Source organism: Muscardinus avellanarius (assembly GCF_963383645.1).
Source record: "Muscardinus avellanarius genome assembly, chromosome: 5".
In the NCBI taxonomy this organism is placed as follows: domain Eukaryota; kingdom Metazoa; phylum Chordata; class Mammalia; order Rodentia; family Gliridae; genus Muscardinus; species Muscardinus avellanarius.
Window position 1 is genome coordinate 47154778 of NC_137790.1, and position 27256 is coordinate 47182033.

A 27256-nucleotide genomic window follows, 5' to 3' on the forward strand; every position below is an offset into this window, starting at 1 on the left:
CTAGAGAATTCAGAAAGCATTAGATATGGAAATATGAGAAGAAAAAAGATGACACTAGAAATGAAGGTAATAAATAGATCACAAGGGAACTTAGTTACCAAGTAGTTTGGACTTTAATCCTACAGCGCACAGTGCAATCAATAACATGGTCATTAAGTGGAAGAATGAGACATCGGCCCTTTATAGTAATTGACTACTTATTTCTGTTTCCCTTTCCACTGTGCAACCCACGAGAGCAGAGATCTTGTATTGATTGAGGGTATGTTTCTAGAACCCAGAAGAGTACTTGAAACATTAGTAGACATTTTTTTTTGTTAAATAAATTTGTATTGGTGCATTGTAGTCATACATCTTAATGGGATAAAAAAAAATTTGTGGAGATATACAGGCACACATCACCCAATCGGCCCCTACCCAATCCCTAACCCTTCCCTCCTCTCCCTCCTTCCCATGTTTGGTTTCCTGATTAACTGTGATATGTTTGGGGTTTTTTCTTCCATATATGGTCAAGTTATTTTTGACAAGGTTTCCAAGAACATTTGGTGAAGGAAATAATCTTTTCACTAAATATTGTTGAAAAATAATAACTACATGAAAAAGAATAAAATTGGGCCCTTACCTAACACTATAACAAATATTAACTCAAAATAGACAAAAGACCTAAATGTAAATCTAAAGACTATGAAATTTTAGAAGAAAACCAGGGTCATAAAACTTCACAGCATTGAAATTGGCAGTGATTTCTTGGATATGATTCCAAAGACACAGGCAACAAAAGAATAAACAAACTTCATAAGAAATATAAAAATATTGTACATCAAAAGACAATGTAAAGAGAATTAAGTTACTGATAGAATGGGATAAAATATTTCCAAATGCTATATCTGAAGGTATATTAATATTCTAAACAGAAATCCTAAAAATTAGCAACAATAAAAGCAAACAATACAATTTAGAAATAGGTAAAAGACTAAAATAGATAATGAATCTCCAAAGATTTTTATATGACCAATAAACACATGAATATCACTCATCATTATCATAATATAACTAATAACTAAGGAAATACAAATAAAAACTATAGTGAAATACTACTTCACATTTGTTAAGATGGCTACTTACTTAACATGAATTACCTTGATCCAGCCCTTTACCTTGAGTTTGTTACTATCTTTACTTGAAAAGTGTGTTTCTTGTAAGCAGCAGATGGATGGATTCTGGTTTTTAATCCATTTTGCAACTGTATGTCTTTTTATTGGGTAATTGAGGCCATTTACATTCAGTGTGAGAGAGATAACTTTTAATTCCTAACACGTTAAGATTTTATTTCTGTTTGAAATACTGTTTATTCTTCTTTGCTTAGTTGTCTGCTGGATGGAAAATCTTGTTTCTCTGGTTCTGGTGTGTATTACCTATTTCTTCTTTGTAGTTAATCTCTTTGAGTATTTTCTCTAGTGCTGGTTTTGAAGACATAAATTCCTTCAGTTTCCGTTTGTCATGGAAGCTTCTTATTTCCCCATCTAATTTAATAGATAGTTTTGTTGGGTAGAAATTTTGGGGCTGGAAGTTGTTTTCTTTCAGAGTTTGAAATATGTTACTCCAAGCCTTTCTGGCTTTCATGACTTGGTTTAGGAAATCTGGAGTGATTCTAATTGGTTTGCCTCTGAATGTCACTTGGCCTTTTGTTTTTGTTGCCTTTAAGATTCTCTGCTTGGCTTCTACATTGGTCATTTTGACAATTATGTGGTGTGGGGAACCTCTTCTCTGATCCTGTCTAAAGGGAGTTCTATAAGTTTCCTGGACCTGTGTATCAACCTCTTGCTCTATATTTGGAAAATTTTCTGCTATGATTTCGTTGAAGAGATTATTGATCCCTTTTGTTTCACCTTCTTTTCCTTCCTCTATTCCAATTATTCTTAAGTTAGCTCTCTTAAAATAGGCCCATATTTCTTCAATGTCAGATTCCTGCTATCTGATTTTTTTTCTAAGTTATAAATTATGCGTTCGTTTTTGGAGTGATCATCTTCTAGGAGCGAGATTCTATTCTCCATGTGGTCTAATTGATTGTTTATAGTTTGAATTGATGCCTTTACTTCAATGATTGCATCCTTTATTTTTCTTTAGACTCTCTAAAGAAGGTCCTGTATTATTTCTATAGTTATATTCCTGATTTGATTTTCTGGAGATCTCTGAATTTCTGTGTTATCAGGTTCTGATATTATGGGGTTGTGGGCATTCATTGCTATATTGTTGTTTCTCTTTCCTATGATTTCAGAAATTTGTGCCTTCTCTGGGTTCTTCCCCAGGTCACCACGAGTTTACTTAGGGTGCTCTGGATCTGGAGTTTGTGGTAATCTCAGCCACCACTACTCCTTTTCTGGGTTGTATCATAAAGTCTCAGACCCAGGGAGTTAATTGAGGCTGTGTAAGACCATGGGGGTGCCAAGCTGGACATTTTCCCACGGGGAGCTGTGACTAGGGTGTGGTATCTTTGCCACCTCTACTCCTTCACTGAGTTGGACTGCAAAATCTCAGACCCAGGGAGATTATCAAAGCTGTGCAAGTCCCTGGGGATGCAATGCTGGGATTTCTCCTGTAGAAGCTACAATTTCACTTACAGTTATTGTGCATACTGATCTGGTACTTTCACGGGCATGGTAAACTCACCGCCACTGCTGACAGTATGGTGCTGCCATGTGAGACTGGCATATTCTTTCCTGGTTTTGAGCTCCATTCTGAGTTTCTAGAAGGCATGATGAACTTGGCCACTAGGAGTATTAGACATTCTTTGCACTGAAAGAACTGCTGAATTACACCTGAATGACCCGCAGCTGCTCACTTCAGCTCATTGTTTACCTTTCCTCTCTGGAGCCTGGTGCTGTGAGGGAAGATGGCACCAGCACGGCTCCACAATGTGGGCTGGTTTCTTTTCGGGTCTCTGGTTGTTCTTCTAGTCTTCTTTTTCTCTGTCCCTTGTGTTTACATTTTTTATTTTTCTGCTGGTAGTGTGTTCTGGCTATGGAAAGCGCTGATTTTGTGGCAATAGAGATTGAGTGTTAACAGAACTCGTAAACACTGCTTTTCTCAGTCACCATCTTCCCAGAAGTCTAGTAGACATTTTAAAAAGTATATTTGATGTGTCACTGAGTATTCAAAATTAATGGGATTCAAAGGTTATCTTCCAATAGAGAACAAAAATAGAAGCAAAGAAACCATTGAAAGATGGTTGTAATAGGTCAAGAAGGGAGAAAAGGCAGAATGTGGGCACTATCAATACATTTTGTGTAGAATCAAAAGAACTTAATAGTGCACAGACAAATAAGGTTTTAATAAGCTAAGAGGACTAGTATTGCAGAAGGGCCTCAGATCAAGGTAACCAGATATATAGTAATGTTTTAACTAAGACCAGATTATATCAGGAGAAGACTATCTAGAGGAAATGTAAAAAGTTTGCAGCAGTACAGATGGATCTGACACATAACATAATCCAAGCTCATAAAAACAACTACTGTTTGTTCTCACATATGTACTATAAAAAGGAGATCTTATAGAAGCATAGAGTAGAATGGTGCTTACCAGGGACTGGAGAGAGGGGGCAAGGAGGGTAGGTAAAGCTGATCAATGACTACCAAACTACAGTTAAAAGAAAGAAGTTTGGTGTGCCCAGTAGAGTTAGCAAACATTATATCATACTTTACATCTCAAAAATCCAGGAGAGATTATTTGGAATGCTCTTACTATATAGCTATATAGAAATGGTAAATATCTAGTTATATTTTATGTGCTTTAAACATTATATTATGTGTATACATATTAAAACATCACTTAGAACCCCCTTAATATGTATGCTTTTTGTAATTGTAAATATTGGTTAAAATTCATTTTAACTTAAAAATTAAAACTTAACAAAAACATTTGGATTCAAACATGCTGAGAATGAGATGTGTTTGGGATATAATTTGATAATTACCAGGCAACCATATAAGAGTAAAATAATTCTCCAACTTTAGTACTTATGTAAATAAAACAATGATTTGATATAACTGTTTAAATTTATGTCACCTGTATCCTTTGAATGTATTAGCAGGATAAGGAAATGATTTCATTTATTATCAAATCCATTTGAGATTATTTGTAATTCACTATCTGTGCAGTAGAAACAAGGGAGGTAGGAATAGATTAAGTGACTGTCTCAGAGATTCCTGAATTGCATCTAAGGGAAATATACATGCACTTTATCTATCAATCCAAGTTATCACCACACATTTTATTACCTAGTAGACAAAATATAGACCTGGTAGAATGTTAAATAAATGAAAATGATTTAAATCTGTAATAGAGTTTTGAGGTTGTTGAGATTTCTTTCAATTCTTCATTTTACTGACTGTACATTAGAAATTGCCAAACTGATACCGAATATTACATCCAGCACAAACTCATTACTTATATGAAAATGTTAAATCTCTGTAATCCCTTTCTTTCACAAATCTGTGACAGAAGAAAGAAACTATTTCACTGGCAAATATATTCCAAAATATCTAAGAAAAATGTAAATAATATTTTGTTTTTTATATCAGCATAAGAAAAATGTAGTTTTATGACCAGTATAGTTTCTCTCCATTACCTTTGTCAAAATTATTATAACTGGAGAGTATTTGAATATATATGTCTATATGTGTGTATGTATAATATGCATATATATACATAAATATACATTTATGTATATAAATATATATACACTTAGGTATATAAAAGTAATTTCTAAAAGTCCCATTGAGAGGAAATAGTTCTCATTTAGAACAAAAAATGATGACAGGAATTTTGTAATTAGCTCCTTTTAGAATATAATATATGATCTATTAGGAGATTTTTTTTCTGGTACTGTGGATGGAACATTCTACCTTGGAGGGACATTCTACCTCGGAGCTACACTCTAGCCCTATTTTTTTTCTTTATTTTGAAACAGGGTCTCACTAAGTTGCGAAGGGCCTCGAGAAGTAGCTAAGGCTGACTGTGAACCTGCAATCTTCTGTCTTACTTTTCAAGTACTGGGATTACAAGTATGCACCACCAAGTCCAGCTCTATTAGATCTTAATCCTAATGCAGTTATAAATATCTATAATCATCTGTATTAATTATGAGAGAAAACCTAAAAATATTAACTTGGGTGGCTTTGAAGATCTTCTAAACTCCTAAGTCTTCCATGAAATATCTAAGATTTTTGAGAACTTACTGACACTCAAGAATTTTGGAGAAATCCATTGTCTTTTATAATTCAAATACTAAGATAGTGTTGTGACATTAGGCCTTTGAGGTAAATGGTTAAAAATATACAAAAAGAAATAATCAAAAACACTTTGAAATTTTAGAAAGATAATTATTACCAAATACATTCTCCAAGAGAAATAATGTACTATATAATTTTAATATATTGAATATTGAGAAAGAAAAAAGTAGTTACCAATGGACTTTTCTCACCTAAAACAAACTTAATGAATAGCACCCTGATATATATTTGGTACTATAGATTGAACTCAGGGGCATGTTATCTCCAAACTACACACTCAGCCCTTTTCACTTTTTAATTTGAAACAGGACCTCACTAACTTGCTGAGTCTGGCCTTGAACCTGTGGTTTTCCTACCTCAGGTTCCCAAGTTCTGAGATTAGAGTCATGCACCACCGTGCTCTAGTTTATCATCCTGATTTTAATAATTTAATTTATACTTATTTATTTTCTTGATTATCAATGTAATAATGAACTGTAAAGTTGCTTTTAATCTTCACAGTATAGCTGACTTACTCATAGAAAACTACTAGGAAATAAATTACAGATTAGTTGTCATCAATAATAATTCAAAATTTAAAATGCCATTTAGTTCAAGTGGTAGCTTCTCTCAATTGATGATACTACACAAAATACAAAAGATGAAGAGCTCAAATATGAAACTTCTAATTCACAAGAAACTGAGAGAGTATTTGATTCCTTATTATTCTTAATGAGAACTGGAATTTGTCACTGATGAATTTTAAGACTGCCCAAAATGTCAACTGAAGAGTTATAGTTAGAAGTAATTTCAAAGAATTTTGTATTCACATAGATAATAATATTTCTGAAATATTCAGTGTTCATATCTTAAGAATAGTGAAATCTATAAAAAAACAAACTTGTTTTTATGAAGCACCTACTTAGCTTTATGGGAAATGAACTTTAGAAGCCCAGTGAATGGGGACACAAAGCATCTATGGAAAGATAAGAAAAACAATAATATAATATGAGGCCAGATACATTTTTATAGTATGTATGTATAGTATAACAAAAGATGTTATGAGAATTTATAGGATATATCCCTGGGAAAGACCTTCAAGGATAAGGTGCAGTGTATAAATTCTGTCATGGAGGGTCCCATGAGAAGTTATTAGAAAGAGAAACAAACTCAAATTAATCCTGGTTTATGAATACATTAAAGAAAAGACAGAGAAAGACAGGAGTGAACAAGAATATGGAAAAGACAGCTCACAGAGCAGTGAAAGTTAAGACTAGTTAGAAAAGATGATGCCTTTCACTGGAGAAAACTGGCTAATGGGATAATACATAGATCTTTTAGGTACAAATCTTTCTTGAGATGCACTATAAGGTTAAAGATACAAAGTTCTGAGAAACTGTCTGATATTGCCACTTACTAGATATTTGACTGTGTAACAGGTAGTTTAATTCTCTTTCCCTCATTTTTTTATTGGTGTATTGTAGTATACATCTTCATGGGGTGCAAGATGGTAGAGGCATACATGTACACATCACTTATTTAGCCCTTCCCCGATTTTCACCCTATTCCTTCCCATTTCCCTCCTTCTAATGTTTGCCTTAGTGATTGACATTGATATGTTTGTGAATTTACATCATATACCTTAGAGAATTTCCCTCTTCCTCCCTCCCTCCCCCTCAGTTAGGTTGTCTTATTTGCTCATCTAAGGTTTCCCTCTAGAGTTTCTCCTATGATACTTTTTCATGTTAACTTCAGAATATTAGGGAGAGCATCCTATTATTTTACTTTTCATTTGATTTCACTAAATTTTGATTTATTTTGATTTCATGAAATCAAGCATGGGATCCAGGGATGGGGAAGGAATGGGATGGGGATCAGATAAAGACTAATTGGATGATGTGTGCTTGTATACCCTCACAAGTCTTGTATTCCAATGAGATGTTTGATTACAATGCACCAATAAAAATATTTTTAAAAAAAGAATATTAGGGAAAGTGTCCTATTATTTTACTTTTTGTGACTGTCTAACTCACTTAGCCTAATGTTCTCTAGTTCCTTCCTTTTTCCACAAAAGACATAATTTTGTTCTACTTTATGGCTGAGTAAAATTCCATGGTGTACATATCCCATAGTTTTGTAATTAATACATCTGTTGATGGAGTCTTGGCTGGTTCTATAGTTTGTCAATTATGAGTTATGTGTCTATGAATATACATATGCATGCGTTAGTTTGGTATTTTGATTTTCTTTTCTTTTGGGTACACACCCAGAAGTTGTATTGCTGGATCATATGGTAGGTTCATTCCCATTCTTTCAAAGTGGTTGCACTAATTTGCAATCCAACCAGCAAAGTATTAGAGTTCACACTTCTCCACACCCTCCCCAGCATATGCTGTTGTCTGTATTTTGAATGATTGTCATTATAATTGGAGTTAGGTGAAGTCACAGGGTATTTTAATTTGCATCTCTCTGATTGCTAATGATGTTGAACATTTTTTCATACATTTATTGGCCATTTAAATTTCTTCTTTTGTGAAGTGTGTATTTAGTTCATCTACCCATTTTTTGATTGGGTTACTTGTTTTTTTAGCAGTGAGTTTCTTGAGTTCTATGTATATTCTAGATATTAGTCCTCTATCGGAAAAATAGTTGTCAAAACTTTCTCCCATTCTGTCAGCTTTCTGTTTGGATTCTTGATAATTTCCTTTGCTGTACAGAAGCTTTTCAGTTTCATGAAATCATACTTATTGATTCTCCTTTTAATTTCCTGTGCCTTTGGGGTCTTGTTGAGAAAGATTTTTTACCTGTTCCTGTGTGTTGAAGGGTTGGACCTATGCCCTCTTCATGGAGCTTCAAATTCTCTGGTCTGATTTCCAAGTCTTTGATTCATCTTGACTCTTGTGCGGGATAAGAAAGTGAGGTTTATTTCTATTTTCCTGCATATGGCTAACTAGTTTTGCCAACCATTTCCTGAAGAGGCTGTCTTTTTTTCCAATGTATGTTTTTGGCTCATTTGTCAAAAATCAATTGGCTATAAGTGCACAGATTTGTTTCTGAGTTTTCTATTCTGCTCTATTGGTATATGTGTCTGTTTCTGTGCCAATACAATGCTGTTTTATTACGATGGCTTGGTAGTATAGCTTGAAGTCAGGTATTGTGATACCTCCTGCATGGTTCTTGTTGCTAAGATACATTGGTTAGTCTGGGTTTGTTTATTATTTTTTCTGGTACTGGGAAGTGAACCCAAGTGTATATTACTCCTGCTACACTCCCAGCCCTATCTTTTAGTCTTTATTTTGAGACCCTGTTCTCACTACATTGCAGAGGGCCTCACTAAGTAGCTGAGTCTGTCTGCAAACCCTCAATCCTCCTGTCTCAGCCTCCCACATTCTGGGATTACATGCTTGTCCCACCAAACCTGGCTTAGTCTGGGTTTATTGTTGTTGTTGTTGTTCCAAATAAATTTAAGGAATGATTGCTCTATGTCTGTGAGGAATGACCTTGGAAATTTAGTGGATATTGAATTGAATCTGTAGATCACTTTTGGAAGAATGGACATTTTGATGATATTTATTCTGCCTATCCAAGAGCATAGAAGATCTTTCCATTTCCTAAATTCTTTGATTTTTTTCAATGCTTTTTAAATTTTTATTGTAGAAGTTTCTTACCTCCTTGGTTAGATTTATTCCTAAATGATTTTTTGGTGGCATATTGTGATAGTACTTGAGACTCTAGCCAGAGCAATTAGGTAAGAGAATCAAAGGAGTAAAGATAGAAAAAGAAAACCTAAAACTATCCCTATTTGCAGATGACATGATACTATATTTAGAAGACCCAACAAAATAAAACAGAAATGCTTATAGAACTGGTCAACAAATTCAGCAAAGTGTCTGGATACAAAACTAATATTAAAAAATCAGAAGCCCAGCCGGGCGTGGTGGCGCACGCTTGTAATCCCCGCACTTGGGAGGTGGAGACAGGAGGATCGCGCAGGTTCGAAGCCAGCCACGCTGGCTTAAGAGACCCTGTTTCCAATAAAAAGTATAAAATAGGTCTGGGAGTGTAGCCCGGAGTCAGAGGGCTTCCAGGAACCCCAGTACCACCAAAAAAAAAAAAAAATCAGAAGCCTTTCTATATGCCAACCATAAATCCACTGAAAAATAAATCCAGAAAACACTTACAGTCAGATGTCCCTCAATTTCCTGATGTGCATAATAGGTATAATCATATCTAGTAATACAAATAAAGTTCTTTCAAGCTTTTTTTTTTAAATTCTAGTAAGATCAACATCACTAAGAAGAAGATACATGCTAAACAAATACAACCTGAAGCTCCCTTTGTACACAGTGGTCAAGACATATTTTTTAGTAGAAAAATAACCTTTTATTTTTCTCACTTTGCTACCTAAGTGTTTATATCAGTCCCCTTTCTCTAAATTCTCTGATACCAATGGCCAAATAAAAGATTTCATGGTGAGCTTTCAGGGTTAAAACCTGAATCTTCTAGATCCCTGCCCACATGAGTACTGACCCTTAATCTGACCTCAATAATTGCTGATAAACCTCTTTATCTATTTTGGGGTAAAATTAATGACTTTGAGTAACATCATAGAATATAAGTTAATATTCACTACAAATGAAAACTTCTTTGGGTTCAAATTCTATGCATGATAAATTGGAAGCTTTATTACTACATTTAACCTTTAGCACATCTTCCTTTAAAACTAGATTCAAGTGTAAAATCTAGCATTTGCATACATGGTAGTAATTTACGATGGTCACCCTTTCTAACCTGCAAGGCTTTGAGTTCATAAAAAAGACATGAATTACAATGAGATCTAATATTTCCATCTTTGGCACTCATACACAGTTTTTTCCAGACCATTTCATGTCATAAGGAAAAATTGTGCATAGTCCAGATTGACTTGCCAAAAATTCTAATAGGAATAAAGAAATATAGAAATAAAAATAAGTATGTCATATATACTTATTTCAAGTAAATATTATTTTCCCTTCATCTGAAATTTTATTCTTTAAACTTGGGCAATTGGGCAGAACAAATGCTTTCGCTTTGAGACAAATGAAAGTTATTTATATCACATATTTTACTTAATAGAGGTGTCCTGAGAACTGTTACATTTGATAGGATAAAACAAGAAATAAATGATGTGCAATTTAGTTTCTGATTTCTGCACTACAGAATCAGAGTTACTTATTTTTTATGTACCGCTTTGTTGATCAAATCTATATTCATTAAAAAAGTAAGTAAAGAGATGATTAGGGGCTTTTACAAATCCTACCAACTTCGGGGCTTTCATAAGCCTACTGAAGTGTTTCTGCTACAAACCCCTTAAAAACAGAATATATCTGATATTAATAAATGTCTTCATTCTGCTTTATTTTAAAAATGCCCATTCTAACATAAGTCTTCTCAAATCACTTCACTACCATGGAAATTGCACCACAACTGCAAAAACAACAATGGCAACTGCTAAAACCCTGCCTTTAGCTTGTTGATATCCAGAGGGACTCCAGATAATGGAGGGGAAGCCTCAGCAAAGCTGAAATGAAAGGGTAGGAGACAAAGAAGGCTGAGGTTGATTAATGAAGGAGCTACATCTGAATATGTGTAAAAGGATGAATATAGCATGGTTAGCCTGGACATTCATTGTTGGGAGGGGAGGAAGAGGAAAGGTGGAGGAGAGGGCACCAAGCAGTCTGAATGTATGCCATTATCAATACGTTCCTCAGAAAAAAATAAATAAATAAATAGCAAATATTAAAAAAAATAAAAAAGCTGTGGTACAAAAATTGCATGAACTAAACAAGTGATTGCAGGGAGTTTAGGAAAATAATGCATAATTTCTTTATAATTTATATTGTAATTCATGTTCATTTTATAAACTCAAGAGGAAATAATCCTATAATGAAATGGAGAGACGCATATGTGTAATATGTATACTTTTATAGAAGCAAGTTGGAAAGTGAAGTTCCTATTAGTAAAATAAAATTAATTTAGCCACCACAGCTAGAAATCTTTAACTGCACCACACATTTTTATAATTGTTCTAAATCTTGTGTTTTCTCTTGTTCTTTTGCAGGCAGACCAGTAATGATTGTGGTGGAATACATGGAGAATGGATCCCTAGACTCCTTTTTGAGGGTGAGGTGCTTTCTTTTGATGGCATTTAAATAAGCCATTCTGAGTTCTAGATTTGAAATCATTTATCATAAATTAATTTTTGCATAAAGTTATACATGAATTTCTGAGAATAGCAGCATTACCTCAAGGGTACATTTCTCTGAGGCTGATACATCAGAATGTTACTAAGGGAGTAGGATATAAATAATATAACTGATTTCTTCTATATTTCACTTGCCATATATATGTGTATATATGTATAATTATATGTATGATTACATAGATGAATATATATATATATATATATATATATATATTCATTCCACAAGTGATGCTATCATGAAGAAAGAAACTAAATGAAAATCAACTCACACAGCCATTTTTCTGTATCACATTTAATACAATTTAGTATGGTGTTTTATGTACTGTATATAATGCTGAGCCCTTTAAATTTCTATATATTTACCAAGCATGACTCAAGCTTATTTCAGAAAAGTAGTTCAATCAACTTTGTCCTTCATTAATTCATTGACCGACTATTCAGAAAACAAAAGAAGGAATAAAATTCCTTCAGCAGTGATTTTAGAATAAAAATATGAAAACATTCTTTTATTTTTTATTGGCGCATTTTGATCATACATTTTTACCTCCTCTTTTATTTATTTTTTACACATTTTTATTGGTGCACTGTATTCGTACATCATAATGGGATTAAAAAAAAAAACTTTTGTAGACATACATGCACACATCGCCCAGTTAGCCCTTCCCTAATTCCCGCCCCATTCTTTTAAAGTGACTTCTCCTTAAAAAGTATAATGTATGCAAACAGTCGCTTGTTTTCTATAGTGGTACAAAATTATAAAGCTGAGATGGCACCAAGAAGTTGTATGTCTACGGTGATTTCATATGTTTAAGATTTAAAAAGCTACCATGTGTTTAGAAATAGCTCACTGATGTTGAAAAGCCTAAATATAAAATAATCACTACAGTACATATTTTTCACCCCAGCATAAGTCATATATTTGCATGCAACTGTATTCTTTAATATGTATTTAATAATAGAGACATAACCATTTACTTGTCTACAGAATGGCTGAAATTTTGCCACTTGAAATGTGCTATATTATCTTTCGCTTTATTTTCAAGTGAACATAAAACACTCGTTCTTTGCTTCATTTTTGCCCCCGTCATTGGGACAAGTTCCATTTACATCCCATCTTTCTCTTTTCATCTCATTTTCATTTATTTTTCTTGATTCCTTGCCCTCTTATTTCAACCACTCTCAACATTGGCGCTGATGATATATTTATACTGTGACTGGACATGATGTTCTGATTCAATACCAGAAGAAGCTGCATTCAGCAAAATCTCCAGGTTATTACAAAGCAATACTACTTTCACAAGACATACTCTCAACCAAGTGGGATCTTTAAGGCAAAATGAAATTCATAGGCTTTTGGGACATGAACTGTTTGTTCTTTTCCATAGCCATTTTAGAATGTGTAATTTCGTGGCTTGTATTCATTTCACCTGTAAATGTTCTAAATTACTTTAGAATAATGTACCGGACCACCTATGGTACTTGAAATGCATGTATACTTATGCCCTTCCATTATATTTATTTAAAAATACATTTTTATCACACACATATAGAAATGAACCATTCTCTAATGATGTTTGGGATAGGTTGGTTTTCTTTTCTTTCCTTTCTTTGGTATCAGCTATATCCAAAAGCAGAATATAATGGCAAATAACAGAGCAGATATTCAATCTAAATTGCCACTAAAATTGGATCAAATGACCGCCACAAGAAAATTAGGTGAGAAATGTTAGGTTCATATATACTTTTTATTCTGCTGAATCATGAATCCATTAAAAATGTTATAAAGAAACAGTGATGTTATAAATAAAAGATTTTTTACAAACATACTTCTACATTATTATTAGTGGTATATTTTATGATTTAAATTTTGAAAGCTAACATTTTTCAGTTCTCATTATGTTCTATGTAGATAATACATTACCTGAGCATTTGGGTAAAAAATATAAATATTTAACTGATGATAATTACCATTACTAATACTATAAAAAAAACTGAACACCTAAGTACTGGTCTTAGTACTGTCACCTTGCTAGCTTTGTGAACTTGAGCATGCCTTTCCAACTTCTCTGTACCTCTGCTTACTCCTTTATAAAATGGAAGTATGAACAGTACCTATCTCTTACATTTAGTATAAGGATTAACTTAATTAATTATATAAAGAGTTTAGGAAAGCATGTGATATATTGTAAGTAAAAGGTTAAGAGTTCCAACTCAAGTCTCTATGACTCAGTAGCCATGTTATCATTTATCATGAGTTATTTAAAATAGATTAAAATATGGAATACTGCCATATTTCCATATGATCTATATCAGTTTTGCACATATAATTTCTACACTTAATCATATATGTTATATATGATTAAATATTTTTAAATGGCTGGGTATGTAACTCAGGGATAGAGCATTTGCCTAGTATGCAGAGGGTCCTGATTTGATCTCCAATAGCTCAAAAAATCATTTTTTAAACATGCAAAAAATCCCCATAGCAATGATGGGAAAATGAGGTCGATACTCCTGTCTTACCTTGCTTTAATATTCTTACTCTTCTTTGTAATCATATCCCTTCTATGTCAGAAACTGAAAGTGCTTTATAAACTTTATGTCAATAGCAGGCACTCAACTCCCCATGGCAAGCGGAAATAAAATACGTAAGTATATATAGCCCATAAATTTTCAGAAAGCAGAGTCATTTTTCAAACTACTGCTTTAGAATTTGGTAATCACAGCTTCTGTGAGCACCGAATGGAGGAGGTAGCTAAATGCATTGCATAGTAGGGGAGCCATCGTAGCTCATTAATAGCCTTCTGTGCTTACTGGAGGCAGAAAAGATTTCCCTTTGGTCTCCTACACTATTTGAAAATCACTTCAGTTTGCTATTTTATTATGAAAGAGTGGTAGTACAACTAAGTACAAGATTACTGTCTTGTGCCAGTGCTAGTGGCTGGCCGGCTGTGATTTTTGCACTGAATTCATAAATATCAGGCTGCTAGGGATCCTTGAGAATATTCTTCCAGATATATGTTGGCAGTGGTGACATATAGGTCAAATGTGAGGGTGTGTGTGTGTATACATACATGTGTGTAGAGGAGAGAAGGTATAGGGGTCTATTTGCACCTCTGTGTTTGTTTCTAATTTTGAAATAGAATGAATTTCCAGCTCAGTAAGCAAAGCATTGGCCTGAATGCCCAGAGACATGACATCACTGATGTGATTGTTCTAAAGAAAAAAATGTTTTCCTAGGAAACACACCAGTGTGAATTAAGTGTAAGCTTGACCACTATCCCTGATCTCTAACTACACATAGTCATTTCATAAATTTCATGGCACTTACCTGGAAACCATCTGCCTCTGAATCTTAGGAATTCCATTTTTATAATAATATTAACTAACAATTCAAATAAAGTTAACTATAAAATAATTTAAAACATTAAGGTGTTATATATAATCCATAATAATATATTGTGTTATCCTATAATATTTTTGAATATGAATATATTTATCACAAATTTTGGTTAGACTAAATATAGTACAACTATCATTTCATATGTTTTGTTATTATTTTATTACTTTAAATATGTTATTATTACATATGATATTTATACTACCACAGTACATCAAAATGGTGTTCTGTGTCCATACTGCAGCCCTGCTCATTTCTTAAATCACTTGACATGATAGAAGTGTATTTACTTTTTTTTTTTTTTTGCAAAGCACAATCACTTGTGAGAACAAGAAAGGGCATCATCCAAAAACCAAAAATCTAAGAAAAAAATTAAAAAGTCAAGAAGCAAATAGAATTGATTAAGGAAACTAAGGTTCAAAATATGCTCAGAGACAGATGGCTGGAACCAAGAAAAGTGTAGAAGGTGGTGCTTCTACCTAAAGTGAGTGAAGACAGGAGGAATGGGATGGACTGGTAGTTGGAAAGAAAGGATGAATTTTAATTTTGATTACGTTATATTTGAGATGACAGTGAATAGATGGTGAAATGTCTATACAGTTATATATTTACTACTTCTTTTGTGTGTTGCTGGGGTCCCTGGAAACCCTTCTATCTCCGGGCTACACTTCCAGACACCTATTTTATATTTTTATTTGGAAACAGGGTCTCTTAAGCCAACTAGGGTGACTTTGAACCTGCTTGATCCTCCTGTCTCTGCCTCCCAAGCACGGGGATTACAAGCATGCGCCACCATGCCCGGCTTACAGTTATATATTTAAAAATATAAATCTGAAACTCAGCCGAAAAATCTTGACTAATGTTAAAAATTTACAAGTCCATGACCTAAAGGTGATTTTTAAATATTTTTGGTGCATTGTAGTGTCACATCATCATGCAGTTCGGAGGGATGGAGACACACGTGCACACAGCACTTGGTGAGCTCCTTCCAGCTCCCCTCTCCAGCTCCTCCCCTTCCCAGTACAAGATATTGAGGTTGGCAAAGGTATTCTCACATATGTGCATAACATCAATGGTAATGTTTCCTTTGCTAACTCTCCATCCCACAACCACCAGCCTCCTTGGGACCTCCTTCATCACTCCATTGGAGTTTCTTCTTCATTATCTAAAGTTCTGTTATGTCCTGATTACTCCCTAGCTTCTGAATGAGAGAAAATATAGAACCTTTCACTCTTTGTGACTGGCTAGTCTCACTTAACAAAATGTGTCAAGTCCATCCATTTTTCTGCCAATGACATAATTTTTGTCTTCTTTATTGCTGCAGAGAAAACTCCATTTTGTATATATCCCATAATTTTGTAATCCATTCATCTGATGATGAAAACCAAGTGAATTACATAATTTAGCTATTGTGAATTGTGCTGCTAAAAACAGGGATATGCATATATTATTATAATATTTTGATTTCAGTCCCTTTGAAGAAATACCCAGGAACAGTGTAGCTAGATTCTAGAGTGGATCTCTTACCAGATTTTTGAGGAAACTTATTAGCCCCAAGCAATGATATGTCTTAGGAAGAACTTTTAGAAAAATAAAAGAAAAAAGCCGGGCGTGGTGGCGCACGCTTGTAATCCCCGCGCTTGGGAGGTGGAGACAGGAGGATCGCGCAGGTTCGAAGCCAGCCGTGCTGGTGTAAGAGACCCTGTTTCAAAAATATAAAATAGGTCTGGGAACGTAGCCCAGAGGTAGAAGGGCTTCCAGGAACCCCAGTACCACAAAATAAATAAATAAATAAATAAATAAATAAATAAATAAATAAATAAATAAATAAAATAGACAAAAGAATCTTAAAAAAAAAAAAAGAAAAAGAAAAGAAGTTGAAACTCTGTGCTATACCAACCTGAATGGCAGCTGGGCAAAGTCTCTGAAGGTGACTAAGAATGAGAGTCATACAGGAAGGAACAAGGAGAGGACAGCATATAGTACCAAAACCCAAGGCAACATGAAGAAGGAGAAATTAAGCCATTGTGTGAAGCACAGCTGAGATATTCTGGAAGACAAAGTCAGAGAAACATTATATATTAGCATTTAATAAGTCCTCAGGGATCTCAACAAAGCAAATTTAATAGCTTGGTCCCAGGTGGGGGCCAGATTGCAGAGAGCAAACTGAAAATTCAAGAATATCAAGAATTAGTTGATGTAGAGCATTTATTTGGGGTAAAAGTGGGTACAGTGCCAAGGTAAAAAATAAATCAAATACTAGTAAACTAAAAGACAACAAGCCAAAATTATTTTGAATTATTTTTGTAATAAAATACCTACAACATGAAATTTATTATATTAATTTTTAATTATTTTATTAGTACATTGCAATTATATACATACCTCTGAGAGCCAATGTGATAAAAACATATATGCACACAGCTCTTGGTATATTTTTCTCCACATACCACCTTGTCCTCCCTGTTCCATTCCCGCTTCTGTTAGTGAAATTGATAGTAATACTTTATATATTGCCGTAATATTATTTAAACTGTTTCCTTGCTCAATTTTCCTCTTCTTCTCCCCAACTGCTGCTCCCAGTCCCCTTCCACTACTCTACAGGTCTCTCCACATTATTTAAAGTTCTTTATATTTTCTATCTTCTCTCTAGCTTCCACACATTAGAGAAAACATACAACCCTTGATTTTGAGACTAGCTGATTTCACTTAGCCTAATATTCTTAGGTTCTGCCCATTACTCTGTAAATGACATACTTTTATTGTTCTTTATGACTAAAGAGTATTTCATTGTGTGTATGTATATGTGATATGTATATGTGTGTGTGTATATATATATATATATATATATATATATCACAATTTTGTTATCCATTCATCTATTTTCAGATACATGGGTTGGTTCCATAATTTGGCGCTTGTGAATTGTGCTGCTATAAACTAGAATATACAAGCATCTATATAGTATACTTATTTTAATTCTTTTGAGAAAGTAGCCAGGAGTGCTATAGCTGGTTCATACATTGGTTCTATTTCTAGCTTCTTGTGAACCTCCACACTGATTTCCATAGAACTTGTACTAATACACCACTATGTATGTATCACCAACAGTGTATAGAATTCCAATTTCAGCCAATGTGGTGGCGCACGCTTGTAATCCCAGCATTGGGGAGGCTGAGACCAGAGGATCGCGGTTTGCAGACAGCCTCAGCTACTTAGTGAGGCCCTCTGCAACTCGGTGAGACACGGTTTCAAAATAAAGAATAAAAAATATGGCAGGGGGTGTAGCTGGGAGGTCGAATACCCCTGGGTTCCACCCCCAGGCCTGCAAAAAAAAAGAAAGAAATAAAATAGAATTCCAATTTCCTCCTATCCTTACCAGCATTTGCTTTTGTTTATATTCTTGATGATTGCCATCCTAACTGGAGTTAGATGGAATCTCAGTGTAATTTTAATTTGAATTTCTTTATTTGCTAGTCATGATGAAATTTTTTCATGCATTTATTGACCATTTGTATTTCTTCTTTTGAGAAGTGCCTATTCAGTCTATTTGTCTATTTAACAATTGGATGATTCGTTTTTCAGAGTTTTGAGTTTTTTATATATTCTAGATATCATTCATCTATCAGAAGAATAGGTGGCTAAGATTTTCTCTCATTCTGCAGGCTCTCCTCTTAACAATATTTAAGTGTGCATTTCAATTTTAGTGGTAGTAAGTACATTTATATCATTGTGAAACCTTCACCACCATAAATCTTTCTTTGTAACTTTCCATCTTTCAAAACTAAAACTCAATATCCATTTAACAATAATGCCTTATTTCTCTCCGTTTTCAGCCATTGGAAATCACCATTCTACATTCTGTCCTATGATTTTGACTATTATAAGTATCTTTTTAAATTTTGTGCTATAATTTAATTCATGACCATATTGATATTTTTCTTTTTTATTTTCTTTTATTTATTTTATCATTTTCATTTTTACTGTTGCATTAAAACTTTACATCTTGATGCAGTTCAGTATGATAGAGGCATATAAGTGGAAATAATTGTCTTTTTTGTGACTGGTTTATTTCACATACAATTTTCTCAAAGTTTAGCCATATTGAAGCATATGTCAGACTTTCTTTTTATTGATGAATAATATTTCATTAAATATAAATGCCATATTTTACTTAGTTATAAATGAAAATATCAATTACCTTTACATTTTAGTGACTGTGAAAAAACTACTATGAACATGTATATACAAATATCTCTTCAACATCTTGTTTTCAATTAATTTGAATATATATCCAGTAATAGAATTACTAGATTCTAATCCTAATTTTAATTTATTATGTAACTGCTATACTGTTTTCCATATTGGCTATATCATTTTACATTTCTACCAAGAGAACACAGGGTTTCAATTTCTCTACAACCTCACTAACACTTTTTTTTCTATTTTGTTTAGATAGAGACCATTTTAATGGGTGTTACAGGGTATACTTTGACTTATATTTCCATAATAATTAGTGTTGTTCAACATCTTTTCATGTGCCTATCAGCCATTTATATATCCTATTTCAAGAGGTGTCTTTTCAAGATCTTTGCCTATTTTTGAATGAGGCTGTTTGATTTTTGATTGTTGAGTATTGGTAGTTACGTATACAGGCTGCATATTAATCTATTAGCAGATAGATAATTTTCAAATATTTTCTTCCATTCTATAAGCTACATTTCTACTCAGTGGATAGTATTTTTTCATGCACAAAGTTGTTTCTGTTGTGTTATATTTTGCTGGGTTTTTTGTTCAATTTTGTTATTGTTTGACACAGGGCCTCATTGTGTTGCCCAAGTGCATTTGGAACTTCTGGCCTCAAGCAATGCTCGTACGTCAACCTCCTACACAGCTAGGACTACAATGCACATCTTTAGTTTGAATTTTCAGGAAATTCAATATGTTTCTTCTTTCCTTTGTCTCTTTGCGTTTGCTGTCATATCCAAGAAATCATTGTCAAATACAATGTTATAACATTTTGCTCAGGGGTTTTTCCTAATCACTTTTATGTTTAGGTCTTTGACCATTTTTATTTTACTTTTTATGTTACTTTTATACTTGTATTTGTGTATTATAGTCCCACATCATAATGTAGTTTATGCTGATAATGTCACACAAGCACACAGCACTTGGTGAGCTTTCCTGGCTCCCTCCCCACTCCCCTTTTTCTCTTACACAATATTGAGATTGGCATTGGTATTCTCATTTATATACATGTCAATGGAAGTGATTCCTTCATTGATTTTCCTTCTCTCCACTCTGCAACCTCCCCTACACCCCTTCATAGCGCCACTGGAGTTTTTCCCACATCATCTAAAGTTCCTCTTATATCCTCATTATCCCTAGCTTCTGCATATGAGAGAAAACATATGACCTTTCATTTTCTGTGACTGGTTAACCTCACCTAACATAATGTTCTTCAGGTCCATTTATTTTTCTGCAAATGACATAATTTTGTTCTTCTTCATTCCATTGTGTGTGTATCTGATAATTTTGTAGTCCATTCTTCTGTTGGTAGGCACCCAGATGGGTTCTATAATTTAGCTATTGTGAATTGTGCTGTTATAAACATGGGTATGCATGTAATTACTATAATATTCTGATTTTAGTCTCATCATAAAGATACTCAGCAGGGGTAGACATGGATCATATGGTGGATCCATTCTCAGTTTTCTGAGGAATCCTCACATCGATCTCCATAATAGCTGTACTAATTTGCCATCCCACCAACAATACAGAAGAGATCCTACTTCTCCACATCCTAGCCAACATTTATTGCTCTTTGCTTCTTGATTGCCCTTCTGATTGGAGTTAGGTGGAATCTCAGTGTTATTTTGATTTACCCCTCTACAATTTCTAATGATGTTGAGGGTCTAACTTCATTCTTCTGCATGTGGATATCTTGCTTTCCTAGCACCATTTGTCAGAAATACTGTTTTTTTTTTCCAGTTGAAAGATCATGGCACTATGTCAAAAAAAATCATTTGTTATTGTCGTCATTGTTTCCTGGTGCTATAAGAAAATATCACAGGCTGAGGAAATTTTAAGTATTGGAAATTTATTTCTTACAGTCTGGAGGCTGGAAAATCCAAGCTAAAAGCACTAGCAGATTAACTGTCTGGTAAGGGCTGGAACACTCTAAAATGGTAGCTTTTGCTGTATCCTAACATGGCATAGGGACAAAAGCTGTGTTCTCATACAGTAGAAGAGTATAAATATAAAAGGGTTAAAGTACTTTCTTCAACCTCTTTGGTAAGAATACTAATCCCATTCATTAAAGCAGAATGTCCATGCCTTAATACATCCCAAAGGGTCCTGCCACTGGATATTTTAACACTGCATACTGGATTATAACATATGAATTTTGGAGGGACATATACAAACCATAGCCACCATACTTGCAAAAGCTTATTTCTGGAACAGCTATTCTCTATTTCACTTTTCTCAACTCTACTACTTATTATTTTCTTTCTTCTATTAGCTTTGTGTTGAACTGTTTTTCCTTTACTTGTTCCTTAGGTTGTAAAGTTAGGTTGCTGATTTGAGATTTTATTTTCGAATATAAACATTTGCAGTTAAAATATCCTCCTTAGCACTGCTTTTCTGTGTCTTAAGTTTTGAAATGTTGTATTCCCATTTGCCTCTAAGTATTTGCATTTATCCTATTTTTTGATGCACTGATTGTTTTAAAAGTATGTACACCTCTACTATCTTGTACTCCACTAAGATGCATGACTATAATGCACCAATAAAAAAGAGCATATCATTTACCCAGGAGTGGTGTCCCACATCAGTAATTACAGTATTTGGGATACTGAAACAAGAGGATTGAAGATTCAGTGCCAACCTCAGCAATTTAGCAAGGTACTCTCCTTCCAAAAGAAATAAAATAAAATAAAATAAAATAAAATAAAATAAAATAAAATAAAATAAAATATGGCTGGGGGAATAACTTGGAGATAGCCTTTGGGTTCAATCTCTAGTACCATACACATACAAAAAGAATATGTTTTTTAATTATTCACAAGTTTATAGGTTTTTCTTAGTTTTTCTTCTCTTCTAACTTCATCCATTGCAGTCATAGAAAATCATTGGTATATCTATTTTTAAAATATTTTAAAATTTTCATCTGTGGACAAAAATATGGCCTATCCTGAAAAATATCCCATAGGCGAATGGGAAGAATGTGTATTCTGTTGTGTCTAGTAAAGTTTGTATAGCTCTTAGATCTAGCTGATTTGTTGTGCTCAAGTCCTCTGTTTCCTTACTCATATTCTCTCTAGTTGTTCTATGCATTATTGAGAGTCAAGTATTGAATTTTTTTTTTTGGTGGTACTGGGATTCCTGGAAGCCCTCTACCTCCGGGCTATACTCCCAGACCTAATATATATATATATATATATATATATATATATATATATATATATATATATATATATATATATAATGTTTTTTTTTTGAAACAGGGTCTCTTAAGCCAGCGAGGCTGGCTTTGAACCAGCGTAATCCTCCTGTCTCCGCCTCCCAAGCACAGGGATTACAAGCATGCGCCACCACGCCTGGCAAGTATTGAAATTTTAATTATTATTGCACAACTGTTTCTCCCTTTAAATTTAGATCTTTGTTTTATATAGTTTCAAGGTTTTCTAATAGTTTCATAGTTTCATAAGTTTTCATAAATGTATCTTAAAATCAAGTATTTGTTTGTTTATTTATTTATTTATTTATTTATTTATTTATTTATTTTTGGTGGTACTGGGCGTGGAGCCCAGGGACTTTTCTACCTCCAGGCTATATTCCCAGACCTATTTTATACTTTATTTGGAAACAGGGTCTCACTAAGTTGCTGAGAGCCTCACTAAGTACCTGAGGCTGGCTTTGAAACTGTGTGATCCTCCTGTCTCAGCCTCCCAAGCGCAGGGATTACAAGCGTGCGCCACCACGCCCGGCAGAATATCAAGTATATATTTAATATAGAATAAATTTAGGCAATGCTCTGAAACAGAGGAAAAGGAGGAAATTAAAGAAAATAAATAGTTAAAGCAAAATAACTCAGAAGATGGATTACTGTAAGATTTTTGGACAACAGAAGCCTCCCTCCTTCCAAGACTAAAGAGATTATGTTATGGATCTAGATGAGTTTATGAAGAATAACCATGGAATGAATGAATTTGCAGCTGATACTGTTGCATTACTCTACAATGTAGGAAGAGAGTTTATGTGGTAGTTTGAGAAGAACTCTCCATTTAGACTGAGTGCTTGGAATACTTGTTGAAGTTAAGAGTAACTGTTAATAAAAAAAGCTAGACCATCAAACAGGTTCTGCTTCGTAAACCGTCTTTTCAGGCTTCAGCAAGAATAACCAGATAACAGTCTTTAGCAAGGTTTTTAATGCCAGACATTACAAGTGGCTAAAGAGAAGACTTCATAGTTTGATGGCCCAATTATGAATACTGGTACATGCACTCTTCCCTTTGGTCCTGGAAAATAAACTATCAATACTTAAGAACATGTATGTGTTATGGTAGTGGTGTGTATGCTTATGTGATTTTCAACACAAACTTCCCCAAAGATAAGAGTGGAGATAGCCAGGCCTGGTGGCACACACTTGTAATCCCAGCATTCGGGAGGCTGAGACCGTAGGATAGCAGTTCGCGGACAGCCTCAGCTTCTTAGTGAGGCCCTCTGCAGCTCAGCGAGACCCAGATTCAAGATAGATAATAAAAAATAGGGCAGGGGCTATAGCTCAGAGGTTGAATGCCCCTGGGTTCCATCCCCAGACCCGCAAAAAAAAAAAAAAAAAAAAAAAAAAAATGGAGATAATGCGGACCCTAGATTGTAGAACAAGTAGAATAAGAGTAATAAAAGGGAATTGGGGTTGGTAGTGAGAGGATCTTTCAGGGAAGTAATCAGTGAATCCATCCTGGTTAAAGAATAAAGAATCTGCTAAATATAAATAGATTTTTTGGGGCAAAATGCCTTTACTTTGTAGAAAAGGAAGTACAGTTGCTTTTGAGGATGAGACAGCTGAAGGAAAGGAAGAATGCAGGTAACAGGATGTTGAGAATAATCTGAAACAATCAGTCAGCAAAGGGTGCTTACCAGACAGTTAAGAATGCTATCGACTGGTTAATTTTTAGAAGCTTAAGATTTATGCCACCGAAATTAGCAAATACTACAAACAGATTTATTGGTCTTATTTTTCTCTAGAGAGTACATTTAGCAACCTAATACTAGGCTACTCTTTAAAATGTTTGCAGTGATGCAGTTTCAGGGATGACAATTTCCAAGTGTCAACTATGTGTCAGTGGCCAAAGTAAAAATGAAGATTAATATATTTAATTAACTAATACAACCAACATTTATATATGCTTTTGGAGTCAGGCATTATTCCAAGCTCATCCATTAACTTAACTATTGCTTACAACAACACTCTTAATTAATCATTACTATTGTCCTCATTTTACTAATGAGGATACTTAAGAAAAGTAAGTTAGGTAATTTCCCCAGTGTCAAATAGCTTATAAATTGTTTATTCATTTTTTGTACAGTGATAAATGGATGATAGATAGATGAAAGAAAGAAAAAAGAATATGGTAAGTCAGGTACTTTTTTTGGAGCTTGGGAAAATAGTAAAAAACAAAAAATCAGTTAAAAATCTTTTGGAGGAGAAATGTATTAGCAGAGTGTATGGTATATCAGAGGATATAATTGCTATGGAGCAAAATAAAGCAGAGCAAGTAGAGATGATGATGAGTGGGCTTCCAGTATTGAACAGGAACTATCTCACTGAAAAGATGCATTTGAGTAAAAATTGAAAAGAGGCTAAAGATCAAGACAAACGGCTATCTGGGGATGGGAGCAGTAGTCCAGGTGGTAGCAAAAGCAAGTGACAATGCCCTGAGGTGGGAGCGTCTTATTGCTAAAGAGCTAAAAATATGTCTTTGTACTTAATGACCACGTGCCTGTTTTTTCTAAGACAGTGCCAATGCATGCCTGTTTTTATAATTATTAAGCATGACCCTTGCACTCAGCTGTAAGAATATAAAACATTTTAATAAGCCGGCCATGGAGGGGGGGGCACACTTTTAATCCCAGCATTCAGAAGGCAGAGACTGGAGGATCGTGGTTCATGAACAGCCTCAGCTACTTAGGCCTTTCGCACCTCAATGAGACCCTGTTTGAAAAAAAAATTTTTTAAAGACTAAAAATAGGGCTGGGGGCATAGCTTGGAGGTGCAGTGCTCCTAAGTTCCATTCCCAGTACTGCAAAAATAAAATAAAATAAAACATTTTAATAAAATATGTTCTCCCTATTATTTTGTCTACAGTGAAATGGTTAAGGGGGAAGGTAGGAAAAGAAGAGGTCAGATAAATGATAGATTATTTATCAGATAAATGAAAGACGGAAAGGGGAAGAGTCATCAACCTTGGGGAGCAATGGTACTCGACCCTGGCTGTACATTATAACCAATTCATTTGAAAACCTTTTAACATTCCTAAGTTCTGAGGTGCACCCTAGAGCAATTAAATCAGAATCCCTTTGGGGTAGGACGTTCAAATTAATATTGGTCAAAAGTTTCTCCAGGTGAGTCCAGTATGAAACCCAGTGGAATAAACCACTGAAATGGCGTTTTATAGACCATTGTAATAACTTTAAATTTTATATGGGTTATATAGGAAGTCATCATAGGGTTTGGAATAAAGGCATAAAATGACTGAATCTTAAGATAATCACTCTAGTTTCTGTATTGAGAAGAGGCTGCAATTAGGCACAGATAGATGCAGGAAAATTGGGCTTTTGTAATAATGTGGGTAAGATATTATGATGGCTTTGAAAAGAATAAATGCAGAGAAGTTCATGGGAAATAGTTTCTGTGATGTGTTTTAGAAATAGAGCCAGGTATGAAGGTAAACACCAGAAGAATCACAGGTTCAAGGCCAACCTCAGCAACTTAGCAAACCATTAGCAATTTAGCAAGACTCATTTTTTTTCTTTTTTTCTTTTTGGTGGTACTGGGGTTCCTGGAAGCCCTTCTACCTCCGGGCTACACTCCCAGACCTATTTTTACATTTTTATTTGGAAACAGGGTCTCCTAAGCCAGAGCGCGCGGCTGGCTTCGAACCTGCATGATCCTCCTGTCTCTGCCTCCCAAGCGTGGGGATTACAAGCATGCGCCACCACGCCCGGCCTCAGCAAGACTCATTTAAAAAAAAAATTAAATAGCTGGGAATGTAACTTGGAGATAGAATGGATTAGGGTTCAATCTCCTGTACCCAAAAAGAAAATAATAAAGTAAAGCCAATAAAAATTTCTAGTGAATTTAGTAAAGTATATATAAGATAAAATGCAAAGACAACTCTCATCCACAATATAAGGTCAATAATAGGCAATAATACCTTCCAAATGTTATTGTATTATGTTTTAAATGGCCAGTAGACATAAAACTAATAGAACAAAGGCTTTTACATAGTGAGGAATATGTAATATCTAGCATTTCTATTATATGTTTCAGAATATGTTATTAAGAGTTTTGCCATTGTTTTTGTCACTTCCTGGTATGTTTTAGCAGATGTCTAAAAATAGTTTTAATTTCCACCATTTAAAAACATATACATGTACCTCAAGAATATGAATATTTAATAATGCATATAAGTTCATATTGGCATTTCCAAAGCAGTATGAGTCATTTGAAGAATTCCTTGAGCAAATATAAAGCAAATATTATTTTAAAAAATTAAAGGAGACTTTTAAATATTTATGTAATCAAATTATAAATCTAGTAAAGATGGCATTTTACCTTATGCTAGTTATTTGTTAATAATGATAATTAGATTTTATTAGCACAATTTTCTTGTAAATTGTTTGTGTGGTTATAATTGTACTAACAGATAAGAATAGAATGAATCCACATCACATCCACTTTATATTCAACAGCAAAAAAATACAATTGTACTTATTGAACAATAACTTTTTATACCATAAAATATTCAAATATATAAAAGCATAATCCAGTTAGAACCAAGTAAAAAGAAGATAAACTTTTATTTGTGTACTTACTTATTTTGTGGGCCTAGAGATTATACCCGGGGATGCTCTGACCTCTGACTATACCCCCAGCCCTATTTTTATTTTTTACTTTTAATAGGGTCTCCCTACATTACCATGTGCTGTCCTTGAACCTGTGATCCTCCTGTCTCCGCCTCCCAAGTACTGGAATTACAGATGTGATCCATCAGTCTTGACTTCAACTTTTATTTTTATTTTATTTATTTGTTTGTTTATTTATTTGTTTATTTATTT

General features: G+C 34.1%; 1 protein-coding gene across 2 annotated transcripts in view; it reads left to right on the top strand.

The window, feature by feature from the left end:
* The window catches only part of EPHA6 (EPH receptor A6), a gene marked incomplete at both ends in the record, with an annotated part of 972789 nt that overhangs the window by 792652 nt on the left and 152881 nt on the right, over nucleotides 1-27256 (top strand). For both annotated transcript variants that reach the window (XM_080695858.1, XM_080695859.1), the window contains one exon: nucleotides 11372-11429. In XM_080695858.1, coding sequence (XP_080551984.1) covers nucleotides 11372-11429 — 58 coding nt within the window. The remainder of the gene's footprint in view (nucleotides 1-11371; nucleotides 11430-27256) is intronic.